Source organism: Hypomesus nipponensis, chromosome 23, assembly GCF_054491055.1.
Source record: "Hypomesus nipponensis isolate SF chromosome 23, ASM5449105v1, whole genome shotgun sequence".
NCBI classification, from domain to species: domain Eukaryota; kingdom Metazoa; phylum Chordata; class Actinopteri; order Osmeriformes; family Osmeridae; genus Hypomesus; species Hypomesus nipponensis.
The window spans coordinates 21491383-21519189 of NC_140383.1; the positions used below are offsets into that span (position 1 = coordinate 21491383).

Sequence of the window (27807 nt, forward strand, 5' to 3'; positions counted from 1 at the left end):
GTAGTGTAACTTGGAGCTAGATAGTTGCGTAGAGTAGAGCAAGGTAAAGTAGAGTAGTAACACTTGGTTGAGAGTTGACATGGGAACCAGGTTCCCATGGAGCCAGGAGGAGTTAACCCACGGTCAGGAGCAGATTACAGACCATAATCCTCCATGCCACATCCCCCGTTAAGACTACGGGGGTACAGGACTTTACCAGGAACTGGATGTGAGCCAGGCATAAATCAAGGATAGCAAGACCTTTTTTCATCAGTATTTTTGAATGGGTTCAGAAAAAAAGACTGTAATTGTGTACTGTGTTAATTTGCACTGTCCAGTCAACATTCAAGAGTAAATTGGGGTGATAAAACTCTTTCTTTTGTATTTGATTTGAGCATGGTGTCCAATATTTTAATAATGAGGCCAGGGAAGGCCAGTCCTCAAAGCCTCACAAGCTGCCTGAGAGAAACAATCTCTCAGACACAAAGACCAAATTGTTTACCAGAAGGAGCATAGACAAGCATTTGTTTTCAATGAAATGGTTCAACTGCCCTCTGTGCAGTGCTTTTGATAAAAGCATCAGCTCAACGAATACATCGGGTTACACATTCCTGTGCACCAATCGGATGTATCCCTGCTGTTTTGGGAGTGTTGACTATTTCTACTCTCACCTGTTCAAACCATCATCACTGCTATATTGGTCCAAACCAGTAAACAGTTCAACAAATTCACACTTTCTATTCAGTTCATATAATTAAATGTAATCATTTGCACAAGTCTTATGGAATTAATCATGTAATTATTTGATCAAATTACCTATTTGTAAGTGAAGTTTCAACGTGTGAAAAGACTTTTAGAATTTTAGCCGACATGGTTAGTTCCCTAATTGGACATATGTTACAGCACAAGGCAATGACTTAGGCTACCACTGTTGCCCTCCTACGGTTCTCACCGCAAAAAAAAATCATTTGCATCTCATCATTTTATTTCAGTTCATATAACTAAATGTAATCATTTGCACGAGTCATATGGAAGCAGACATGTAATTATTTGTTTAAATTACATATTTGTTAATTAAGTTTCAATTTGTGAAAAGACTGTGGTAATATGGAAACTGGAAAATGTGTTGTGGCCAAGTGGGGCATAATAACGGCTTCACCGCTAGATAGCGCTGTTAAATCACTTGTATGAGTCACGGCTAGGAGAATACGGTGGTCTCCTTGTGTGAGTCAGCCACTTCATTACAGTATGGTTAATGGTTTAAGGTGTCAGATAACGCACCACACATGTGGCTTTCAGTCATGACAATTATGTAGCCTTGAGGTGAAATAACTACGTGAAACCCGTAGACCAGAGTAAATGAACAATGAACCATAGCCAACACCTGGAGATGTGAGTCATGCGTGAACGTGAAAGGATGAGTCCCCGGTGACAGAGAACCTTGAAATTAGATAAAAGCTCTTTGGTTTGATAAGACACAAGTTTGGTCATTTGGGCTAACTGCTTCGTCAACTTCATTTGTCCACAATCATTACCGGCCAGTTCATCAATAAGTGAATTAATGTGGAAAAACAGGTTGTGGTATAAATAGATCATGATTCAGCAATGTCGTCTGTAGCTTAATCTACATAAAGTTGACACATCATGTAGTGTGCGATGACAAAAACTGCACTCTGCGCACGTGGGGATATCTATCTGGGCATGGACTCATTAAATGTAGGCCTATAAATAGGCTATGTCATGTTTAATGTAGGCTACGTATAGTCTATGTCTAATTGTACAATTTTTTTTAAAGCTTCAGACATTCCTTTATTCATGATATTTGAGTTATCAATAAGCAGCCAACCACGATCCAGTACATTTATTTCGACGCAAGATGTGTAGGTAATAAACTGTTGTGTGTATAGGTGTGTGTTCCATTCCTATAGGTGAGAGGGGTGTAGATAAGTCGGACTCACCCCCCCCCCCCCCACCCCCCTCCTCGCCCCAATAGAATCAAATGAGCCACGCCCCGTACGGTAAGAGTCCGACGGCCATATTGACTATGCACCTCTTCCCCCGGTGGTGGAACGAGCAGTGGAGTCTCTTCTAACATAGGTTACATCAAGGTGCATACCTTGCCCGGGAATAACGGAGCAGTCTATCTAACGGGAAACCAGGCTATAGCTTATTTGTTTCGTTGGACATAAAAGTAGGTGCGTCGTTGACTGGGGAACATTTCCCGTTATATCAAGGGAGCTTTGTCTGAGGTGAGTTTGTGGTGCTTTTCGATGGGCTTATACCCATCTTTAATGTGAGGAAGGTTTGCTGTGGGTTCGGAAGTGTCAAGTCTAGTTGACATTACGATTGTCTGTTACCAGACCAACCATATGCATGAATGGAGGAAGCCTACGCTTTGCGTTAGGCAACTATCTAGCTACTTTGTGAAAGCAAATTTAAAACATTTGACAGATTTACTGCAAAATGACAAACGGTGCCCATGTTATGTAGCTTAACTATAATTTGGAATATACACTAAATACCATAAAATAAATAAGGGCAGTGCAGTGGGCGCTGCTTCACGAACGCTAAACGAACGTTTAATTTAGCCGACATGGTTAGTTCCCTAATTAATTAGACATATGCTACTTATAGCTATGACTTAGGCTACCACTGTTGCCCTCCTACAGTTCTCACCGCAAAAAAACGAATTTGCATCTCGTTATTTTTAAACAAGTCATTCATCGTACTAAACTAATGATTGTTGTTTTCATGACAGTTATGGTTTGTCTCCTGATAAAGGCATGGCGGAAACTGTTTTCAGGGCGGTCTGCAACTTTGTTAAAAGTGTAGTCAACGCGCCTTTTTTGAGCAACGTAATTACAGCAGTTTTTTGGTGATTGTTGTGGCGCATTTGACGAAAGAATCCTTCGAAATGTCCTAAGGTTGTTCAAATAGGCAACTGCTAGTCCTTGAGGTCGCTTCATCAAAAGCTTGCCCACATCCATTCTTCAACTTAAAACGGTTTTTTAACAACTTTGAGCCAAATTATTATCACCGCTGCGTGCGCTAGTGCGCGTCGTGGACTTTCGGGTTCTCCGCGTCTCCATCTGGCAGAAACAGATGCTGTGATGACGTTTGATATTTAGGCCTGTTGATTGGCCCGTATTGAGGGAGATTCTGTTTTAATGGTCCACTGTCCCAGTCACTCACACCTGCCTGTTGCTCAACGTTCATTCCCCCATGAGAGCACTGGACTGTCAATGACATTGACATTCTTTCTATTCAAAGTCTTATATTTATATTTGATAAGACCCACAGTTTATCCCCGGGAAACGCCTCTCCTGTAGGTGTGTTAATCTACGTGCATTAATTAAATTACTCCCAATGCAAATTGTGTGCCTTGTCATAATTTTTTTGACATTTAATGTACGTTTCCAATTCTATTTTCAGGATGTTATTACGGAAAGTTTAGCTGTTGCGTTAGATAATATGCTATTTAACACTGGGTTCAAATACGCCGTAGTGTGACCCACATTGCAGACAGTGTCACAGACGAATGCTATCTGGTTACGGTGGCGTTGCCTGGTTGGGTTACTCCCGCGGTACGGCCTCGGCCCCAGGGGAAGCCCATCTCCGTGGCTGCATACGGAGCGCCAGCTGAAACGGAACAGCGTTCACTCAGGAAATTGCTAAGTGTAGGAGGACGGCACCAGGCCAGGCCCAGGTCTGGAGGCTGTGTAGAAGCCGAGTTTGAAGTATGTAGAGGCAGAATGGAGGCTGTGTATGCTAGTTGGAGGTTGTGTGGAGGCTGAGTTTGGAGGCTGTGTAGTGAATGTATGGAGGCCCAGTTTGGAGACAGTGTAGAGAGAACAACTGCAGCATGATGTTGTCACAGCTGCTAGTGTTGCTGGTAGAGGTGCGAGCACACACACACACACACACACACACACACACACACACATACACACATACACACACACACCTACACACACACACACACACATACACACACACACACACTCACACACACATATACACACACACACATACACACACACACTCACACACACACACATACACACACACACACACACACACACATACACACACACACACACACACACACACACACACACACACACACACACACACACACACTGACCCTAGTGTTAAGAAGCAGTGAGAGTGTGAATGGAGAGGGTGAAGGAAAACAGGATTATCCCAATGCCCGCTATGTGAACAGAGGCCTCATATAACCAGCCTGCTAGAGGTGTGTAAAATACTGCAGAAGGCCAAACAAGTAAGAAAGGACGAGAGGAAGAAGAGATGAATGAAAGAGAAGCAATGGAAGGAGAGAGGGGTGAAAGAGAGGTAAGAGAGCTGAGTGAAAGAGAAACGAGGAGAGATTGGTGAGCGAGAGTAATCTGTGCTGAACAAAGCCTGTTTTCTTCTGCATGAACGATAACTTGAAAGCCATATCCAATTGAGAGTGAACCTTCGACACACACACACACACACACACACACACACACACACACACACACACACACACGTGTGCGCACAGCCTCTCAGCGTTATTGTGTGCAGTACCTGTGTCCTATTGACTGGAAGGTTACAATGGCCTCTAAGTGGGTGTGGAGGTCATTCCCCCATCCAGAGGTCATTAACTTCCATCCAGACTGAAGCTTCTTATTCGATAAGGGAGGTTAACAGCCAAGTGATCATCTCTGAGGCTGGATCTAAGTGTGGATCTGAGGCGATCTGTGAAGCCCTCTGTGACATTGCTTGTGTGTGAAAAATACTTCACAGATAAAATATGATTTGATTTGAAATAGCCAGTCTGCAAGTCCCTTCTCAAATGCCCTCTCAAAGTTTCTTATATTAAATATTGAGAAACAGAGGCCCTCTCAAGTAAATGTAGCGCGAGGAGCTAAAAGGCCAAGCGGTGTTGTCTATTTGAGGCGCAGAGATAATGTACGCCATGTTCCCACCCGAATGTCCTGCATGCTCACTAAAATGAGCAGTGATATCTAGGAAGGGGACGGCGCAGGGAGAGAGAGGAGCTTGGTGAGCTGACAGCATGCTCACATCATGCTGCAACACCGGGAAGGTGGACAGAAGACTGGAGAGAGACGAGCTGTAGGTCTCATACTGTGACCTGGTATCACTGGTATCTGATGGAGCTTCTGATCTCTCCCAGGCTTAGTGCTCCGCCTGCTCAGGGGGTGGTATTGTTACAGACCTTGGGTATCTTTTCTGCTCAGGTGTGTAATGGGGTAGCTCTCTGTCTCGCTCCCTCTCTCTCTTAGTTTCTCTGTTTTTCATCCCCTCTCTGATACTTCCTCTATCCCCCTCCCTCTCAAGGTTTCTCCAGCTCTCTCGCCTTTCTTACTCTCTTGCTCCCTCTTACCTCTTACTCCCCTTCTCTCTCTCACACTCGCTCTCTCTCTCTCTCTCTCTCTCTCTCCATATCTTTCTCTCCTTCTGGAGTCTATTTCCCCAGCCTTGCCAGTGTGCCAGTGAGAGTCATTTTACCTTCCCTCAGCTAAACCTGCACCTCATTTCCTTAACACAGGCACGCACACACAGGCTTGCCAGAGCCCTAAGCAGTGGTACAGGCTATCACATCGCTGCACAGCCTCCTCTCATTACTGAAGTAGGAGACACTATTTCTGGCTCTGCTAGTCTCAGAACTATGTGATGGAGGACTTCATCCATCCTCCGTCCAACCATGCTCTGTCTCTTACTCACTCACTCACTCGCTCACTCACTCACTCACACACACACACGCACCACACACACACACGCACACACACACGCACACACACACACACACACACTCACTCACTCACTCACTCACTCACTCACTCACTCACTCACACACATACCCGGGCACAGCGCGTGTTAACACTTCAATAAAAGAAACCTTGGTGAAGTGTCCTTCTCTCTCGCTCTATCTCCCCTTATTGTTCACTGTTGTTTATCGTGTTGACACAGGTGTTGACAGTGCCTATGTTGTTGACACCAGCCTGTTGTTGTTGTTGTTGTTGTTGTCAGGCGCTGGAGCCCAGGGGAGGGGGATCGAGACGGAGGACGACTTTTTCTCTTTTCCTCTGAAGGGGACGGGCGGAGAGAGGAGGAAAATGCCCAAACCGGTAAGACACCCTCCTCACCCTCCTCACCCTCCCCTCCCTCCTCACTCTCCTCACCCTCCCCTCCCTCCTCACCCTCCCCTCCCTCCTCACCCTCCCCTCCCTCCTCACCTCCTCACCCTCCTCACCCTCCTCACCCTCCCCTCCCTCCTCACCCTCCTCACCCTCCTCACCCTCCCCTCCCTCCTCACCTCCTCACCCTCCTCACCCTCCTCACCCTCCCCTCCCTCCTCACCCTCCCCTCCCTCCTCACCCTCCCCTCCTCACCCTCCCCTCTTCACCCTCCTCCCCTCCCTCCCCTCCCTCCTCACCCTACTCACCCTCCTCCCCTCCCTCCTCAGCCTCCTCACCCTCCCCTCCCTCCTCACCCTCCCCACCCTCCTCCCCTCCCTCCTCAGCCTCCTCACCCTCTCCAGCTGGGAGGAGGACTTCAGGAGGGGAGGAGCACAGGTCAACAGACACTCTCCACAGTCCCACTTGTGTCACTACACCTCAGTCACTGTCACAGACGCTGTAATTGCAGACACAGGAAACAGCACGTTTAAGGAAACACCACACACACACACACTCATTGTTGCACTTCATTGTAGGGATGCACTGATTGACTGGTCAGCAATGGGTATTTGCAGATTACAGGCCAAAAATTGATTGCTTGATTGTCTTGTCTGAAAAGGCATCATGCTTACCTCCTTTTAGGCAAACGTTTTTCTTTCCAGTCACGTGTTACAATGATAGATGATACTGTGCCAGGCTGCTTTGTTGTATATAAGAACTTAATAAGAACTTTCAACACTCACAGAAAAAACGGTATCGACCAATCATTTCGTTAATGGGGATTTCCTACTTTTTGGTTTTGCATCAGTCAAATATCTTAGACTTGCAGAAACTGACATCACTAAGACACACACACACACACACACACACACACACACACACACACACACACACACACACACACACACACACACACACACACACACACACACACACACACACACAGTGTCAGGGGCTGTACTAAGAACTGCTTCTCTGCTTGTGGTCAGTTCACAGAAACCACACAAACAAGTCGTTGTTATCTATTTATGGGCACAAGTGTGCATTGTGGCACTCTGGCATGAACACAGACAGACAGACAGACAGTGAGAGGGCAGCCAGGCTGCCCTGCTTACGTAAGGGCTCTATAAAGCCAGCACTGGACACACACAAGCAGGCTTGGCCCTGCACACGCAGTCATGTCGAGCTTGGCTGCCCGGGGCCACTTCCTGGAAAGAGGGTGATCATGTGACCAAAATCAAAGCGAGGAAGAGGGATGAAAAGGAGAGAATGATGAAAAGCAGGAGTGTGATTGAGGTGGGATGGGGGGTGGTGTGGTGTAGAGTGGTGTGGTGTAGAGTGGGGTGGTGTAGGGTGGTGTAGGGTGGGGTGGTGTAGAGTGGGGTGGTGTAGGGTGGGGTGGTGTGGTGTAGGGTGGGGTGGTGTAGGGTGGGGTGGTGTAGGGTGGGGTGGTGTAGAGTGGGGTGGTGTAGAGTGGGGTGGTGTAGGGTGGGGTGGTGTAGGGTGGGGTGGTGTAGAGTGGGGTGGTGTGGGGTGGTGTAGGGTGGGGTGGTGTAGGGTGGGGTGGTGTAGGGTGGGTGGTGTAGGGTGGGGTGGTGTAGAGTGGGGTGGTGTAGGGTGGGGTGGTGTAGGGTGGGGTGGTGTAGAGTGGGTTGGTGTAGAGTGGGGTGGTGTAGGGTGGGGTGGTGTAGGGTGGGGTGGTGTAGGGTTGGGTGGTGTAGGGTGGGGTGGTGTAGGGTTGGGTGGTGTAGGGTGGGGTGGTGTAGAGTGGGTTGGTGTAGAGTGGGGTGGTGTAGGGTGGGGTGGTGTAGGGTGGGGTGGTGTAGAGTGGGTTGGTGTAGGGTGGGGTGGTGTAGGATGGGGTGGTGTAGGGTGGGGTGGTGTAGAGTGGGGTGGTGTAGAGTGGGGTGGTGTAGGGTGGGGTGGTGTAGAGTGGGGTGGTGTAGGGTGGGGTGGTGTAGGGTGGGGTGGTGTAGAGTGGGGTGGTGTAGAGTGGGGTGGTGTAGAGTGGGTGGTGTAGGGTGGGGTGGTGTGGGGTGGTGTAGGGTGGGGTGGTGTAGGGTGGGTGGTGTAGGGTGGGGTGGTGTAGAGTGGGGTGGTGTAGGGTGGGGTGGTGTAGAGTGGGTTGGTGTAGAGTGGGGTGGTGTAGGGTGGGGTGGTGTAGGGTGGGGTGGTGTAGGGTTGGGTGGTGTAGGGTGGGGTGGTGTAGGGTTGGGTGGTGTAGAGTGGGTTGGTGTAGAGTGGGGTGGTGTAGAGTGGGGTGGTGTAGGGTGGTGTGGTGTAGGGTGGGGTGGTGTAGGGTGGGGTGGTGTAGAGTGGGGTGGTGTAGGGTGGGGTGGTGTAGAGTGGGGTGGTGTAGGGTGGGGTGGTGTAGGGTGGTGTGGTGTAGGGTGGGGTGGTGTAGAGTGGGTTGGTGTAGAGTGGGGTGGTGTAGGGTGGGGTGGTGTAGGGTGGGGTGGTGTAGGGTGGGGTGGTGTGGTGTAGGGTGGGGTGGTGTAGGGTGGGGTGGTGCAGAGTGGGGTGGTGTTGGGTGGGGTGGTGTAGGGTGGGGTGGTGTAGAGTGGGGTGGGGTGGGAGGAAAGCTGGTGGGAGACAGCCCCTGAATGGCTCACTGTAATAAGGCTTTATTCCTATAGGATGTCTTGTGCATGCGGGATCGCAGGTTCGAATCCCACACAGCCCAAGGAAGTAAATCTCTGTCTTGTGATACTGTCCAGTCTGTGCATTGTTTTATGACTTTGGGTTAAAATGGAGAACCAGTCTAGACCTCTCCATGCATCACTGTGTTTGGTGCTCTTAAAGGACGATCTGTGGGGGTTGAGCCGGCCCCTGTGGTGTTCAGGGGCAGGTATAGGTCACATTCCCCTCATCCAGGCCCCCAGGGGTGGGCTGTTAAAGCAGGCCCCGCAGCCTCTCCTCCTCCTGGGCAGGTTATAATGAGGGAGCTCTGGTTCTCCTGTCCTACCCTGGACCCCAGCCAGGGGGTCTCTCATCCTGTGAGAGCTGCTGGTTCGGGTGTTTCTAAGTAAAATACCGTTCTCTCCGGTGTGTGTGTCTTGGGTTTGACTGTTTTATCGTACCTTTTCCTTGTTACTTTGAGTGTGTCCACATCAGTCAAATCCCCTTTAGGAGGTCTGGTTTGTTTGTTCACACAAAAATGGGTAAGTGTGTGTGTGTGTGTATGCATGTTTAGCGCATGTATCAGGCTGCTTGGCCACGGTTAGAGGCACAGTGGGACTTGATGCATTATTAATTTATTGAGCCGTGTTGCACATGTCGACCCCCCCTCCCAATCCCCCCCGCCCCTCCGGACCACAGCGCTACAACCTCTAAATATTTCAGAGCCCAGTTTTCATTAATATAATGGGAATTATCCAAGTCACTAAATCTAATTATAGGGTGTGAACTTCACTAACCCCCAACCTGCCCTGACCACACACACACACACCTGCATTTGCTGGCATGCACACACTCTTGTAGACACACACACTACCTCCCTCCTTCTCAAATGCTTTGTTTCTCTCTCTCTCGCCCCCCCCACACACACACACACACACACACACCCTAAAGCGAGTGAATTCCCCACGTTCTTCTCTCTGACAGTTTTTTTTCCTTCTGGTCTCTTTGTTCACCTATCTCTTTCATCTGATACTTCATTCCCCTTTCCCTACTTTACTCCCTCTCCTAGACCCCTTCATCTCTCTCTCTCTCTCTCTCTCTCCATCATCGCCTTCTCCCCCAGCCCTCCTCCTCTTTTCCACCACCTCCTCCTCTCCTTCACCTCTTCCTCTACATTGTCATTAATCTGCACCTCCATCTCTTCTACCTCCTCTCCTTCACCTCCTTCGCACACACCCGCCTCTCCCTCCTCCTCTTTCTCCTTCTCTTACCTCTACTGTGCCTAATCTCTGCCTCTTTCTGCTCCACCTCAATCTCTGCCATCTCCTCTCCCTCCTCCCCCAGGTTGTCTGTGCTCCTGGAGAGGAGGGGTTAAGGGGGATTAGCTCTGCCAAGGCCCTGCACACAGACCGTCTGTCTGGGGGAGGTGAAGGAGGGAGGGAGGGAGGGAGGGAGGGAGGGAGGGAAGGAGGGAAGGAGGGAAGGAGGGAGGGAGGGAGGGAGGGAGGGAGGGAGGGAGGGAGGGAGGGAGGGAGGGAGGGAGGGAGGGAGGGAGGAGGGGGGAGGGAGGGAGGGAGGGAGGGAGGGAGGGAGGGAGGGAAGGAAGGAAGGAAGGAGGGAGGGAGGGAGGGAGGGAGGGAGGGAGGGAGGAAGGAAGGAAGGAAGGAAGGAAGGAAGGAAGGAAGGAAGGAAGGAAGGAAGGAAGGAAGGAAGGAAGGAAGGAAGGAAGGAAGGAAGGAAGGAAGGAAGGAAGGAAGGAAGGAGGGAGGGAAGGAGGGAGGCAGGGTGGGAGGGAGGGAGGGAGGGTGGAGGATGGAGGACAGAAGTAAGGAAGGTGAATGGAGGAGGGAATGGAGGGAGCTGGCCCATGGAGGGAGGGAAGGAGGGTGGATGGAAGGAAGGACAAGGAGGAGTGGGGGGTGGGGTGGAGGGCTGAGGGGGGGGGGGTGAAGACCCAGACAGGCCCTCTGTGCCCTAAAGCCCCTGCTAAACGGCTTAGCTACAAACAGCTGTGCATTTAATTAGGCTTGTCTGGCTAAACAGAACACACAGGCTCTGCTTGCTGAAACACACACGTACGCACTCACACACATTGGCAATGGATGGTGGTCGGTGGACTGAATCCAACGCAGTGTGTTGTGTCCTGCCGGCATTTTGCAGATTTAACGTCCTTTGTTTTGGTTATTTAAATGTGAATCTATATTATTTTGGAAGTATATGATTTGCTAAATTGTTTACGATTGATGAGTAACTTGGGTGAGCAACTTGGCCTCTTGCAGTTGAGGTGGCTACTGCTGTTGGTACTCAAGTAGCTTGTTCATCCGAATGATGTACCTGCAAGTAGTGCAGCATCAGATCGCTAAACTCGCAATTCAGATTGAACTGCGGATTTGAGTCATGGATGGGATCATTGTCCATATCAGCAAATACATTATACAAATTGAACGTTTGCTTTCCATTTACTTGAATGTTATTATTAATAATCATCCGATTTAAATGATATAAGTGGCGTTTCAAGTTCTTCTTCTTCTGCTCCATCAGCTAGCCATGACTGTTTCTGCTCTTTTTTATTTTGTGTTCTTATTTGCTTTTTGGTAACTTTTTGGTCGTAACTAATTCACGCTTGTTAGTAATAATCAAAGGCAATTAGCACTTCAGAGTAAAATACAGCACACACAAGATATATTAATACATAATGTCTAGTCTGTATCTTTTCACTGCAACTCTGCATCGAGATTTGGGGGAATTACAGGGTACCGTATGGATCACGGATCAACCACTGTCTGTTACTGGCAAATTGCCAAATATCAAATTAGGAGTGCCGAATGCCGAACGTCAAACCCACACAGCTGGTGTTGGTTTGACAGTTGGTGAGAAGTTATCAGTATGACCACATCTTGCTCTGTCTGCTGCTCTATCTATGTCAGTCAGTCTGTCTCCCTCTCTCTCTCTCTCTCTCTCTCTCTCTCTCTCTCTCTCTCTCTCTTTCTGTCTTGCACACACACAAACACTAACTGTCCCTCAAATAAGCTATTTTGGGTGCAAAGGACATCACAACAGCACAAATACACCAGATTCAATCCATTAGCAATACAGTTCATGGAAACGAGTCTAGTGAACAGGCTGTAGGAGGTCAGAGTGGATTTAGCCTGAGCGTTAGCTCCCAGTTAGCTACGCTACGTACTGTACATGAGCTACATGACCACGGGCCTTCACTCAGTCTAAAGAGGGTTAATCCTGGTTGGTTTATTTTCCAGCCCTTCGGCGTTTAAATCCCTGTGTAGAACCATCACCAGGCTTTTTAGGAAATTAGTTGTGAGGCGTTCACACACTCATCCTCCAAGCCACTGGGAACACACTCTCTTTCTCTCTTTCCCTAAATACACACATCATAACGTCAAATCTGTTTTCCAAGCCACAAGTGACACAACAGTGTTCCATGCTCTTCTAAAAGCAGACTGTTCCATGTTGACAAGCCTTCCTTGGGATTGTGTGGGGCTTTTCTCCCGGAACACACACACACACACACACATTTAGCCAACATACTCTGGCGGTCAATAAGGCTTGGAGGAATCCCTGATGTAATAGTTATTTTAAGGAACTTGGAAAAGGAGCTTGTTTCTGTCGAATGTCCTTTGAGCCAGAGCTGGATTGTGTTCATGGTGGCTATTACGGACACTGAGACCATGACAGACCTTTGAGGACATCACAGACACTCTAATGAGCACTCCTTTGAGCAGGAGATGCACTCTCCTCTGTGGGGGGGGGGGAGTCTCTGCTCACTAGACAGGATTAAGATAGCGGTTTAGTTTAAATTGACTGTTTAATTCGTGATAAGGTTGGATGACTTTGAGGCAAAATAAATTAGGGGCAAAGTGTGAACTGAGGGAAAGGTTATTCCAGTAGTGGTAGACACTGACATTATCTCTCTCTCTCTCTCTCTCTCTCTCTCTCTCTCTCTCTCTCTCTCTCTCTCTCTCTCTCTCTCTCTCTCTCTCACTCTCTCACTCTCTGTCTCTCACTCTCTCTCTCTCTCTCTCTCACTCTCTCTCTCTCTCTCTCTCCCTTCTCTCTCTCTCTCCCTACCCCTCTCCTACCTGTCTCAGTGTCTCACTGTCTGCCTGTACTTCTTCATTCTCTTTCTATTTTCCATATTTCTCTCTCTCTTTCTCCCTCTCACTCTGTCTCTTTTTCTCTGTGCCCTTTGTCTACTGAAGGTGAAAATTAGCTTTGACCCTTGACTTAGAACCAGCTAATGAAACTTTTCCTCTCCTCTCACCTTTCTCCCCCCCCCCATTTGTAAGTACCATATACAGCACTATGACTTCATTGTATGTAAGCGGGGCACTGCAAGGCTGTCACACTAGAAGTGCAGGGTATTTATAGAAATCTGATAGGAAATGGAACACACACACACACACCCTCACACACCCGAGTCAGCTGAGACCTTTACGGTAACGGTATGTTCCTTGAGTCACACAGCACATACAGCAGTTCCAATCAGGAGGCAGTGTACATACAACACATCTAACACAACACAGCACACTAGGTGACACTAGGACACGCTCTGCTCTCTCTCTCTCTCTCTCTCTCTCTCTCTCTCTCTCTCTCTCTCTCTTGCTCTCTCTCTCTTGCTCTCTCTCTCTGTTTTGAGGTGGAGCTGGTTGAATTAGACAGCCAGCTGAGAGGACTGATAGAGCGAGAGAGCGAAAGAGAGAGGGAGATAAGAGGAGAGGAGGTAGGGAGGGGCAAGAGGAGAGTGGGGGGGGGGGAGAAGCGCACCACGCAGTGTCTATGTGTGACGTAGATGAAAAGAGAGAGTGTGTTTGACGTTAGCATTGTGTCTGCTTGGTGTGGTAAAGATGGGTATGTAGAGGTTTTTGTGTTTGTGTAGGACAACACTGTTGCACACAGCATACATTGTCTGAACTGGGTGAACTTGGATTAGTAACATTGTAGACATTATGACAACACAAACAACATGATCTATACGTGACTAATATCAATATGCCTCTGTGTGTGTGTGTGTGTGTGTGTGTGTGTGTGTGTGTTTGTGTGTGTGTATGTGTGTGTGTGTTTGTGTATGTGTGTGTGTGTTTGTGTGTGTGTGTTTGTGTGTGTGTGTGTGTGTGTGCCTCCAGATAAATGTGAGGGTGACCACCATGGATGCGGAGCTGGAGTTTGCCATCCAGCCCAACACCACAGGAAAACAGCTGTTTGACCAGGTAGGATTCTGACACTGCTTACTGACCTACACTACTGACTTATACTACACTACTGACCTACACTACTGACCTACACTACTGACTTATACTGCACTACTGACCTACACTACTGACTTATGCTACACTACTGACCTACACTACTGACCTACACTTCTAACTTATACTGCACTACTGACCTACACTACTGACCTACACTACTAACTTATACTGCACTACTGACCTACACTACTGACTTATACTGCACTACTGACTTATACTACACTACTGACTTATGCTACACTACTGACCTACACTATACTACTGACATATACTACCAACTGACCTATACTACTGACTTATACTACACTACTGACTTATACTACACTACTGACTTATACTGTACTACTGACTTATACTATACTACTGACTTATACTACACTACTGACTTATACTACACTACTGACTTAATACACTACTGACTTAAACTACAACTTATACTTTTTTGGGAATAATTGTATTTTCTTTCTTCACTGAACTGAAGTGGACTGGTGGAGAAGTGGAGGGCTGTCCTGGTTAGGGAGTGTGGAGGCTGCCTGGTTAGGGAGTGTGGAGGGCTGTCCTGGTTAGGGAGTGTGGAGGGCTGTCCTGGTTAGGGAGTGTGGAGGGCTGTCCTGGTTAGGGAGTGTGGAGGGACTGGACTAGGCTGAGCCGAGCTGGACTGGACTGGGTCAAGGACAGAGCAGTCATTGTCCCCATGTCAGTGACAGAGAGACAGATGAGCACAGAGAGAGGCTGGTGGAGAATGGTAGGAGGTGGGAGGCATATGTGTGTGTGTGTGTGTGTGTTTATATTGTTTGAGAGGAGAATGGTTATCTTTCAGTTCGTAGTGCTCAGAGACAGCCTGCTGAGAAAAGGAAAAAGCATAGAGCAGTGTGTGTGTGTGTTTGTGTGTGTGTGTTTGTGTGTGTATGTGTGTATGTGTGTGTGTTTGTGTAGGGTCACACTCACAGTAGGACAGAAGGTCTGAATGAGAGGAGGGTACCAGGTGTGTTTTGTTCCCTCAGAGGAGTGTACCAGGTGTGTTCTGTTCCTTCAGAGGAGTGTACCAGGTGTGTTCTGTTCCTTCAGAGGAGGGGACCAGGTGTGTTCTGCTTCTTCAGAGGAGGGTACCAGGTGTGTTCTGCTCCTTCAGAGGAGTGTACCAGGTGTGTTCTGTTCCTTCAGAGGAGGGTACCAGGTGTGTTCTGCTCCTTCAGAGGAGGGTACCAGGTGTGTTCTGTTCCTTCAGAGGAGGGTACCAGGTGTGTTCTGTTCCTTCAGAGGAGTGGACCAGGTGTGTTCTGCTTCTTCAGAGGAGGGTACCAGGTGTGTTCTGCTCCTTCAGAGGAGGGTACCAGGTGTGTTCTGTTCCTTCAGAGGAGGGTACCAGGTGTGTTCTGTTCCTTCAGAGGAGTGGACCAGGTGTGTTCTGTTCCTTCAGAGGAGGGGACCAGGTGTGTTCTGTTCCTTCAGAGGAGTGTACCAGGTGTGTTCTGTTCCTTCAGAGGAGTGTACCAGGTGTGTTCTGCTTCTTCAGAGGAGGGGACCAGGTGTGTTCTGTTCCTTCAGAGGAGTGTACCAGGTGTGTTCTGTTCCTTCAGAGGAGTGGACCAGGTGTGTTTTGTTCCCTCAGAGGAGGGTACCAGGTGTGTTCTGTTCCTTCAGAGGAGGGTACCAGGTGTGTTCTGTTCCTTCAGAGGAGTGGACCAGGTGTGTTTTGTTCCCTCAGAGGAGGGTACCAGGTGTGTTCTGTTCCTTCAGAGGAGGGTACCAGGTGTGTTCTGTTCCCTCAGAGGAGGGTACCAGGTGTGTTCTGTTCCTTTAGAGGAGGGTACCAGGTGTGTTTTGTTCCCTCAGAGGAGGGTACCAGGTGTGTTCTGTTCCTTCAGAGGAGGGTACCAGGTGTGTTCTGTTCCTTCAGAGGAGGGTACCAGGTGTGTTCTGTTCCTTCAGAGGAGGGTACCAGGTGTGTTCTGCTCCTTCAGAGGAGGGTATCAGGTCCATCCACTGCTTCAGAGAGGTTTTGACTGGAACAGTGTTGGACCACAGCCCAGAGTCTGACTCTGAGACGATCCTCTTCTGCTGACTCCTCTGGGGCTTTCCATCACACACACACACACACACACACACACACACACACACACGCACACACACACACACACACACACTTTAATGCACTTGCTCACATAAGCTCTCACACCCATAGACAGTTCATCTGTCTCTCTCTTTAAATATGATAAGGGCCATCATGTGATCGCAGATGTTCTGGATAGGGGCATCATCTACATGCAGTCTATTTATGATCCCCATACACACACACACACACACACACACACACACACACACACACACACACTCACACACACACACACTCACACACACACACACACACACACACACACACACACACACAGGTCCATACAGCTGAGTCGGGCCAGGAGCAGACTGCTGACTCACCACTTGTCGATGTCTGATGCCTGTGCCCAGAAGTCTCCATAGCAACCAGCTCTCTGCCAGTAATTGATGCACGCTGGCTGTGGCTAGACCTTCATGTGAACCGCTGTGTGTGTGTGTGTTACTGAATGAGAGAGAGTGATAGGGTGTGTGTGTGTGTTACTGAATGAGAGAGAGTGATAGGTTGTTTCTGTGTTTCTGTGTATCTCATTCATGAAAAGCCGTCAGTTCATTTTTCCTCATGCTGATTTTCGGATCAGGGGTAGACTACATCACAGGCTGCCTGCAGAAGTCTGATTGGAAGACAAACACACATGCACGCACGTACACGTACACTGATGAGCCGAAACAGCAGCACATTAAGCAGTTGGTGATGACTGTATGACTTTATGATTTATTTCGATGTATACAGATACTAGGAATTGGATTTTTGGTATTCTCCATGCAGGCTATAGCATCACAAACAGAACAACAAGACAAAACAGAACAACAATACAAAGACAGATAGTACCAGTACGAGCATAATAATAAATAAGAGTGGAGGTAGTGCAACACTAGTGATGAAGTGAATGAAGTGCCATAACAGTCATGTGTTGGAGCTATATAGGAGGGCTATTGCTTGGGGGGAAAAACAGTTGTGGTGACGTGATGTTGTGGTCATGATGGCCCTGTATCGCCGTCCAGAGGGGAGCTGGTTAAGAAGACTGCTGGCAGGATGTGAGGGGTCTGCCGTGGTCTTTATTGCTTTGGTTTGGCTCAGCTACATCTGCATATGTGTGTGTCTATGTAAATATATATACAGTACTATACAGTACATATGCTGTATACATATACACACTATTAGGGGTGTGAGAATATGTTGTAGTACAATATATCGCAATGCAAAATAAATACGATATGTATCGTAGATAGAGATTTTTTATTTATATGTTATTTGTTGAGCTACAAACATGCCACCTACTTTGCACACACCAACACACACACACACACACACACACGTACACACCCTTTAGGACATTGAAACACACTACTATTCAGTGCTAACCAGTAGCATACAGTGACCTCCAGCACCAGAGCTGTCAGTGTTGTATCAGTGCTGAATCTCTGCTGATTATACTTATTGTGTGTGATTATATTGGATGAAGGGAGTGGATGAAGGGAGAGGATGAAGGGAGAGGATGAAGTGGTTAGTCTGATGACTATGAATGGGGATTTGGAGAGGAGGGGAAGTAGCAGTGATAGGTGCCACCATACTGGGATCACGCCACACTGACACTGTATGTGTGTGTATGCGTCTGTGTGTGTGTTCCAGGTGGTCAAGACCGTGGGGCTCAGGGAGGTGTGGTTCTTTGGCCTCCAGTACACAGACAGCAAAGGATACAGCACCTGGCTGAAGCTCAACAAAAAGGTCAGTGTGTGTGCGTGTGTGTGTGTGTGTGTGTGTGTTTGTTTATGTATGTTTACTCTGTGCTCTGTGTTCACTTGATGTTCATATTGACAGTGTGATGTGTCTTTGCCTGTGCGAGTGTGTGTATCCACCTTTGTATGTGTATGCATGTGTGGATTTGTGTATGCGTGTGTGTATGTGTGACTGTGGATGTGTGTGAATGCGTGTGTGTGTGTGTGTGTGTGGATGCGTGTTTGTACCCCAGGTGACCCAGCAGGATGTGAAGAAGGAAAACCCGCTCCAGTTTAAGTTCAGGGCCAAGTTCTTCCCCGAGGACGTGTCAGAGGAGCTGATCCAAGAGATCACACAGAGGCTCTTCTTTCTGCAGGTACACACACACACATACACACACACACGCCCATCCTTTCTTCAGCCCTGAGTTGGACCTCTACGTTGTTTCTGCAGGTCAAGATTTTATAAAATAATTTATAAACTAAATTCAGCACTTAAATAGGACATGATGTTTGTAACAGGAACTCCAGCATCAGTGGAGGTTTCCCTGCAAGTAGAGAACAGGGCTGAGAGTAGAGATGGAGCGTAGAAATAGAGAGTAGAGATGGAGCATAGAGATGTACAGTAGAGATGGAATGTAGAGATGTAGAGTAGAGATGTACAGTAGATATGTAGAATAGAGATGGAAGGTAGAGATGCAGAGTAGAGATGGAGAGTAGAGATGGAAGGTAGAGATGTAGAGTAGAGATGTACAGTAGATATGTAGAATAGAGATGGAAGGTAGAGATGGAAGGTAGAGATGTAGAGTAGAGATGTAGAGTAGAGATGGAAGGTAGAGATGTAGAGATGGAAGGTGGAGATGCAGAGTAGATATGGAGAGTAGAGATGGAGGGTAGAGATGCAGAGTAGATAAGTAGAGTAGAGATGTAGAGTAGAGATGGAAGGTAGAGATGTAGAGTAGAGATGGAAGGTAGAGATGTAGAGTATAGATGTAGAGATGTAGAGTAAAGCCATGCTGTGTGTTCCAGGTGAAGGAGGCCATACTGAACGATGAGAACTACTGTCCTCCAGAGACGGCCGTGCTGCTGGCCTCCTACTCTGTCCAGTCCAAATACGCTGACTACAGCAAGGACATCCACAAGCCTGGATACCTCACCTCAGACAGACTGCTGCCCCAGAGGTCTGCAAGCCCTCCTGTCTGTCTGTCTGTCTGTCCATCTGTCTGTCTGTCTGTCTGTCTGTCTGTGGGGTAGAACACTGGGTAGAACGCTGGCTCGACGGGCAGAGATGTTCTCTGCTAGGTTTAACTCTAAACTGTCCTCATGTCATTCTAATACTTGTTTCCAATACGTGTTTTGCTGTGGATCAAATCAGCAGCTATGATTGTTTCTCATAGTTTACTAGTCAACGGATTGCTGTAAGTTCACCACGTTAAAACCTCCACTTCAGCCCCACCAAGCGCTAGTCTAGCCTGTCCACTTCCTGCTCGAGTGGGTGCCGTGTTGTCATAGTAACTGGGAGGACCGGCCCCCAGGACCCCTTCTGTGTGCTGCCCGTCTCCTCCCCGCCCCCCTCCTCTGAGAGGGGGCCTGTGTACGTGTGTGTACGTGTGTGTGTGTGCATGTACATGCGTGTGTGTGTTTGTGTGCTCGGACGGCCATTGTTAATGTGGATGGAGACTATGCTCCGCATAGACTAAAAAATGCTTTAGGTGCAAACCAAAGGTGTCCCTTATACAGTAGTGGTTTGAGACTGTGTTAGTGTTCTGTGAGTGTGTGTGTGTCTCTGGTCGGGTCTAATCTGTGTGTGTGTGTGTCCTGCAGAGTACTAGAGCAGCACAAGCTTACCAAGGAGCAATGGGAAGACAGGATACAGAGCTGGCACGAGGAGCACAGAGGCATGCTAAGGTAAGTGTTTGTGAGTGTGTGTGTAAGTGTGTGTGCGTGTGTGAGTGTATGTGCGCATGTGTGAACGTGTGTTTCCTTTGTCTGGGTCTCCCAAGGTGTGCGTTGAGATCTTTTGACATCAGGATATGTGTACACGGTGAAAAGTGTGTTTGTGTGTGTGTCACTATCCTGACTTATACACAACATACTTGTGTGTGTGTACATGTCATTCATCTGACACATACGGTGCCTGTGTGTGTGTGTGAGAGCAGGGAGGACTCCATGATGGAGTACCTGAAGATCGCCCAGGACCTGGAGATGTACGGGGTCAACTACTTTGAGATCAAGAACAAGAAGGGCACTGAGCTGTGGCTGGGAGTGGACGCTCTGGGCCTGAACATCTACGAGCACGAAGACAAGTCAGACACTCTCCTACTGCTCCTCTACCACGCCACACTCTCCTACTGCTCCTCTACCACGCCACACTTTCCTACTGCCCCTCTACCACGCCACACTCTCCTACTGCTCCTCTACCACGCCACACTCTCCTACTGCTCCTCTACCACGCCGCACTCTCCTACTGCTCCTCTACCATGACACACTCTCCTACTGCTCCTCTACCACGCCACACTCTCCTACTGCTCCTCTACCACGACACACTCTCCTACTGCTCCTCTACCACGCCACACTCTCCTACTGCTCCTCTACCACGCCACACTCTCCTACTGCTCCTCTACCACGCCACACTCTCCTACTGCTCCTCTACCATGACACACTCTCCTACTGCTCCTCTACCACGCCACACTCTCCTACTGCTCCTCTACCACGCCACACTCTCCTACTGCTCCTCTACCACGCCACACTCTCCTACTGCTCCTCTACCACGCCACACTCTCCTACTGCTCCTCTACCACGCCACACTCTCCTACTGCTCCTCTACCACGCCACACTCTCCACCTGCTCCTCTACCACGCCACACTCTCCTACTGCTCCTCTACCACGCCACACTCTCCTACTGCTCCTCTACCACGCCACACTTTCCTACTGCCCCTCTACCACGCCACACTCTCCTACTGCTCCTCTACCACGCCACACTCTCCTACTGCTCCTCTACCACGCCACACTCTCTTACTGCTCCTCTACCACGCCACACTCTCCTACTGCTCCTCTACCACGCCACACTCTCCTACTGCTCCTCTACCACGCCACACTCTCCTACTGCTCCTCTACCACGCCACACTCTCCTACTGCTCCTCTACCACGCCACACTCTCCACCTGCTCCTCTACCACGACACACTCTCCTACTGCTCCTCTACCACGCCACACTCTCCACCTGCTCCTCTACCACGCCACACTCTCCTACTGCTCCTCTACCATGACACACTCTCCTACTGCCCCTCTACCACGCCACACTCTCATACTGCTCCTCTACCACGCCACACTCTCCTACTGCTCCTCTACCACGACACACTCTCCTACTGCTCCTCTACCACGCCACACTCTCCACCTGCTCCTCTACCACGACACACTCTCCTACTGCCCCTCTACCACGCCACACTCTCCTACTGCTCCTCTACCACGCCACACTCTCCTACTGCTCCTCTACCACGCCACACTCTCCTACTGCTCCTCTACCACGCCACACTCTCCACCTGCTCCTCTACCACGCCACACTCTCCTACTGCTCCTTTACCACGCCACACTTTACGTTAAGGTTACTTTAACTACCATGTCACTGCATGGCAAGACCTGACGTAAAAACCATATAGGTAAATAGGAATTGCAATGTCATGAAATTGTATTCGCTGTTAGCGGTGTGGATTGTTGCTAGGATGGAAGAAGGCACTGTGTGGGGAAGGGATGGAAGGAGGTTGTTGACGGTTGTTGCCAAAACAAGATCAGTGTTAACATCCTCTCACCGCTGGAAAGCCTAGCCGGCCCCATACCACGTTTCACGTTATAACTTGTACAGCTAACACAGCACACTACATAAGCATTGCTGTGTTTCTACAATGTTAGTACTATAGACATCGCTATGTAGTTACATGGTAGTTCATGTAACCTTAACGTGAAGTTAATAACTTAATCACATTAACTCTAGTACCTACTCCTAGTACCTACCACTAGCCCCTCACCCTAGTACATTCCTCTGACACCTACAACTATCTCCTAAACCTAGTACCTAGCACTAAGTCTACCCCTACTCCTTATATCTGGTCCCTAACCCTATAGTTCCCAGTCTCTGAAGCTAACTCTGCCAGACTACTGTATGTGTATGTCAACCAGATCTTGTGCTTGATATGTGTTTCTGTGGTAACATACAGTATCAGCCAATCAGAATGCTTCATCACATGCCGCTTGCTACCATGGAGACGGCTGAGCGCGTTCAGGCCAGAGTAGCTGTGGAACACTAGCGCCCTCTGCTGCCTGACAGCAGTACATACTGGTCCATTCTGCTTAGTAACACAGGAAACACACCACTCTTACCCTAACCCTGAAGGGCTATAGACAGGATTTAAATCATCCTCTCTTTCTCTGTCTCACCCTGTCTCTCTTCTTCTCTCTCCCTCTCTCTGCTGTTCTGGCTCTCTCTGGCTCTTCCTCTCTCTCTTTCTCCCTGTCTCGCTCTTTTCCCCCATCTCTCCGTCTCTGTCTCTCTCTGTCTCTCTCTCTTTCTCCAGGTTGACGCCAAAGATCGGCTTCCCCTGGAGCGAGATAAGAAACATCTCCTTCAATGACAAGAAGTTTGTCATCAAACCCATTGACAAGAAAGCTCCAGTAAGTCTGCTGTACTCTCTGTCTGTCTGTCTGTCTGTCTGTCTGTCTGTCTGTCTGTCTCTCTCTCTCTCTCTCTCTCTCTCTCTCTCTCTCTGTCTCTCTCTCTCTCTCTCTCTCTCTCTATGTCTGTCTCTATCTCTCTCTCTCATACACTCACACACAGAGCACATAAAACAACACACGCACGCTAACGGAGGCCGTCTCCCCAGGACTTTGTGTTCTACGCTCCGCGGTTGCGGATCAACAAGCGCATCCTGGCCCTGTGCATGGGCAACCACGAGCTGTACATGAGGAGGAGGAAGCCCGACACCATTGAGGTGCAGCAGATGAAGGCCCAGGCCCGCGAGGAGAAGCACCACAAGCAGATGGAGAGGTTACTGGAAGCACACACACACATACACTCATACAGTCACAAATGCACACACATAAACATTCACACACACACACATGTACAAAGCACATATTGTGTGCATGCATACACACAAAACTGACACACGTACACAGTACATACAGAGCCTTCACACGACACCTACACACACACATACACACACACCTACACTTACACTTACACACACAGACACACACACTCACACAAACACACACACATACACACACACCTACACACACACACACACACATACACACACACTCACATACACAGAACAGATCAGATTATCAGTCCAGCTCTTTGATGGAACTATCATGACCAACAGGGGGCAGCATTGTATTTGTAAAACTGTCAGGGACATCTAAACACAAATGGATCACAGTAGTACACCGAGGCCCAGTTTCCCAGTCATGGGTTGAGCCTAAAGTAAGAGAAGAATTCAATGAAGATCTCCATTGAAAAAGGTATTTAGTCTGGGACAAGGCTCAGTCCAAACTGGGCCACAGTGTCTGAGGTGTTGAATGGAGAGGTCCATCACACACACATAGATAACCCAGGTTACATGTTGGTCCTGAGGCCCTCTTTAGATTCCTTTCACGCAGTTGGACATCACAACACGCTTGTTTTGATCACTTTGACGGTCCCGCCCGGCAGAGCCCAGCTGGAGAACGAGAAGAAGAAGAGAGAGCACGCGGAGAAGGAGAAGGAGAGGATAGAGAGAGAGAAGGACGAGCTCATTGAGAGGCTGAGACAGATTGAGGGGCAGACACTAAAGGCCCAGAAAGGTACGGTATATTATATGTATATATACTATATATATATATAGGTTCTGTATCTGTGAACATAGCTGAGGTCCCACACAACAGACTGGTGGATTAGGAATTGCGGGATAGACATGAACATGCGGTTGTTAAGCTTCAAGCCAATCAATTTGACATCAATTGATGTCAAAATGTGTCTGTGTGTCTGTACATGTCTATGGTGACTGTGTGTGTGCCCAAGCATGTTTGTCTGTGTATATGCCTGCACGTGTCCTATATATATATATGAACGTGTGTGTCCTGGGGGTGGGTGTGTCCTCAGAGCTGGAGGAGCAGACGCTGAGGGCTCTGGAGCTGGAGCACGAGAGGAAGAGGGCGAAGGAGGAGGCCGAGCGGCTGGAGAGGGAGAAGCAGGCGGCGGAGGATGCCAAGGCAGCGCTGGCCCAGCAGGCTGCAGACCAGATGAAGAACCAGGAGCAGCTGGTAACGACACACGCCTGGAGGGGAGGGAGGGGGAGGGGGTCGTACCTGGTGGAGACACCTGGAGGGAGGGGGAGGGGGAGGGAGGGAGGGAGGGAAGGAGGGAGGGAGGGAGGGAGGGGGAGAGGGAGGGAGGGAGGGAGGGAGGGAGGGAGGGAGGGAGAGGGAGGGAGGGAGGGAGGGAGGGAGGGAGGGAGGGGGAGGGAGGGAGGGAGGGAGGGAGGGAGGGAGGGAGGGAGGGAGGGAGGGAGGGAGGGAGGGAGAGGGAGAGGGAGAGGGAGAGGGAGAGGGAGGGAGGGAGACATAGAGAGACATACAGAGGTAGAGGTAGATACAGTGAGCTGCAGGGGGAAGGGTTAGGAGGCTGGCTCCTCCCACCAGATGAAGAACCAGGAGCAGCTGGTAACGACACACCTGGAGGTGAGGGAGGGGGTCGTACCTGGTGGAGACACCTGGAGGTGAGGGGGTTGGGTGGGTCTCATACGTCATACCTGGAGGATCACACTTGGGGGGGGTTGGGGGAGAGGTGGGTCAAAAGTGTGGGTTATACCTGGGGAACGGGTTATACCTGGGGGAGGGGTTAAACCTGGGGGTCCCAATTCAGCATCTAGATAAATAACTCAATAAAGCGTCCAGTAATTGATAAACCCTGACAGCCCAGCCCCACAATGGAGCTCCAGCCTCTGGCAAGTTGCGTGTGTGTGTGTAACACTAATAATGGCTGGGTTTCCCAGATTCGTTTAGAAGCTCTTAACGCTTACATCTTCTTAGGAACGTTCTAAGAACGTAGTGTGTGTCACAGAGGTAAGTGTGTGTTACAGAGGAGTGTGCCCTGTGCTTGTTGCTTGCAGGCTGCTGAGCTTGGAGAGTTCACAGCCAAAATCGCTCTTCTTGAGGAAGCCAAGAGGAAGAAGGAGGAGGAGGCCAGCGAGTGGCAGCACAAAGTAACGGTTACCCCCCCCCCCCCCCTCACACGCACGCTGCCCTCTCTACCTTCTCTTCCTGTATCTTCATACATCCCTGGCATGACTGAATGTGTGTGTGAATGTGTGTCAGTGTGAGTGTAAATGTTTAGTATCACTGCTGCCTAGTGTCTGACCCGTGATTAGCTCCGCCCCTTCCTAGTGTCTGACCCGTGATTAGCTCCGCCCCTTCCTAGTGTCTGACCCGTGATTAGCTCCGCCCCTTCCTAGTGTCTGACCCGTGATTAGCTCCGCCCCTTCCTAGTGTCTGACCCGTGATTAGCTCCGCCCCTGCCTAGTGTCTGACCGGTGACTGGCTCCGCCCCTGCAGGCGTTGTCAGCTCAGGAAGACCTGGAGAAGACCAAGGAGGAGCTGAAGACCGTGATGTCATCGCCGCCGGAGCAGGACGAGCAGGACGAGACGAGTGGCGAGGCGAGCGCCGAGCTGCGCAACGAAGGGCTGAACAGCCATCGCAGCGAGGAGGAGCGCATCACCGAGGCCCAGAAGAACGACCGCGTCAAGAAGCAGCTGCAGGTGGGAGGAGCCAGCCTCCTAACCCTTCCCCCTACAGCTCACTGTATCTACCTCTACCTCTGTGCGTCTTGGTCTCTCTCTCTGTCTCTCTCTCTGTCTCTCTCTCTGTCTCTCCCTCTCTCTCTCTCTCTCTCTCTCTCTCTCTCTCCCTCCCTCCCTCCCTCCCTCCCTCCCTCCCTCCCTCCCTCCCTCCCTCCCTCCCTCCCTCCCTCCCTCCCTCCCTCCCTCCCTCCCTCCCTCCCTCCCTCCCTCCCTCTCCCTCCCTCTCCCTCTCCCCCTCCCTCCCTCCCTCCCTCCCTCTCCGTCTCCCTCTCTCTCTCTCTTTCTTTCTCTCTCTATCTCTCTCTCTCCCTCTCACTCACTCACTCACTCACTCACTTTCATGTCATTCCTCCATCTTTGACCTCTGTCCTCCTCCCCCTCTCAGGCGCTGAGCTCAGAGCTGGCTGAGGCCCGAGACGACTCCAAGAAGACCCAGAACGACGTTCTGCACGCGGAGAACATCAAGGCGGGCCGCGACAAGTACAAGACCCTGAGGCAGATCCGCCAGGGCAACACCAAGCAGCGCATCGACGAGTTCGAGTCCATGTGAGAGAGAGGGACGCTCGTTCGCCATGACGACGCCTCGCTTTCCTTGTACAGCTGACCCTTGACCCTGTCCCCGAACCCCCTGCAGAATAAAGGTCAGAGGGGCGGGGTGTACCGCCCTCTACGCCTTGCCAAAGCTCCGCCCACTAGCAGGCGTCCAAGCAAACAGCGTGTGGCCTGGAGCCACGTCGGGAAACCAGATGCAAACTGCAGACGAGGTATCCTGTTCAAACTAACGGGCCCTTCGGACAAGGCTGCTTCAACGCTCGTACTGTCTTACGGAAGAACGGATAAGAAGAAGGAACTAGCTGGTTGATAATCTCGCTTTTATTTGAAAATGGCCATTTGTAGCTTTTTGATGTCACTAAGCTTGTATGTAAAGCTTAATTATGCATACCTATTTTGTTTGTCAACAGTTGAAGGATTTAAACAATGTTCTTGTATAAACAGCCTTGTCTCATTGTGTTTCCATGGTTTCACCATCAATAGGGGTTTCCATGGTTTCTCCATTAGGTGCATAGTTCCCAGGGTGAGCAGTATTTTGTCAAGCTAGATGGATCAGATGCAGTCATGTCTGATGTGTCATCCTAACTCTTCAGCCGAAACAGGCTTCTCTTTTAGTCCCTGTGTGGGGTCTCTTCAAATACAGGGCTAAGTAGGGCCAATACATTCAAGGTCTTGTCAGGACTGACTAATGATATATACATATACAGTATGTGTGTATATATATATATACTGTATATATATATATATATATATATATATATATATACATGATTTGTACTATAGGCTATATTTTCATCAAATTGTCTACTAACTACCAACCGACTTCCTGAGGAATACTTGTGTTCATTACTAGCTACCCGTCTTTCTGATTGGATGTTCATTGTTCATCGTTAACATTGAAATCTTGGTTCTCAATAAAATTTCGATTACGTTTTTTCACTGTCATCCGATGCTTACATATCCAGTAGGAATAATGTTATGAATCAGGTCATTCTTCTGTGAAGCAGATACAGTGTTCTACTGATTATTTAACCTTTATCAACAATAATCAGGCTTCTGGAGCAATATTTCCCCACTTGAGGATCAAGAAAGTCTATTTAATCAGTGAAACTCCTGAGTCTATCCTACCTATGACATTATTCCCAGAAAACGTAAGACTCAAGTGCGTTTAAACAATAAACATAATTAATGGAAAAGAAGTGTTTAACGCGTTCTCAAAAAATACAACCTCTGGCACTAGGTTTTTAGAGGGTTTTCTTCTGGGTGGAAATCTGCACCCCATAATTGCCAGGCCTGACTATGATAGACAGTTGAAGGTTATCGCTCGAGAGGGAGCTTTCTATATGACATTAAGCAGCCTGATGGTGCTTGTCCCACACAAGCACCATTAATTTGACCTTCTGTAAATGTCAGCGAAGGAGGGTTCTCATCATGGCCTGTAATCACATGTAACTGTGCTTGGAGCGTCCACACAAAACCATTCCTTACATTTACAAAGTTCTACTTGGTGGTGACAGGATTCAAATACTAAATACGCAAC

At 49.2% G+C, this 27807-nt stretch overlaps 1 protein-coding gene across 4 annotated transcripts; it reads left to right on the plus strand.

Moving 5' to 3' along the window:
- The first annotated feature begins 2028 nt into the window (after positions 1-2028).
- On the plus strand, positions 2029-27201 carry LOC146234865 (radixin). 4 transcript variants are annotated; one of them, XM_084688423.1, is made up of 15 exons: positions 2030-2228; positions 6019-6116; positions 13928-14011; positions 17796-17891; positions 18136-18258; positions 18911-19062; positions 19706-19789; positions 20041-20187; positions 22451-22547; positions 22757-22920; positions 23590-23720; positions 24019-24179; positions 25028-25120; positions 25470-25673; positions 26101-27201. In XM_084688423.1, the coding sequence occupies exons 2-15, from the start codon at positions 6105-6107 to the stop codon at positions 26263-26265; spliced, it is 1713 nt and encodes a 570-aa protein (XP_084544549.1). In that variant the 5' UTR covers positions 2030-2228; positions 6019-6104; the 3' UTR covers positions 26266-27201. The 4 variants fall into 4 exon arrangements, with proteins under 4 accessions (XP_084544552.1, XP_084544549.1, XP_084544550.1 ...); XM_084688424.1 differs by lacking the exon at positions 2030-2228 and adding an exon at positions 4056-4332; XM_084688426.1 differs by lacking the exon at positions 25028-25120 and having other exon boundaries at positions 2029-2228.
- The last annotated feature ends 606 nt before the right edge of the window (positions 27202-27807 follow it).

What these genes read in the sequence shown, in the direction of transcription:
- LOC146234865 (XM_084688423.1), top strand. An exon ending in AGAGGCTCTTCTTTCTGCAG is followed by an intron (nt 18,259 to 18,910) that starts GTACACACACAC and finishes TGTGTGTTCCAG; the next exon opens with GTGAAGGAGGCCATACTGAA. An exon ending in TGAAGAACCAGGAGCAGCTG is followed by an intron (nt 24,180 to 25,027) that starts GTAACGACACAC and finishes TGTTGCTTGCAG; the next exon opens with GCTGCTGAGCTTGGAGAGTT.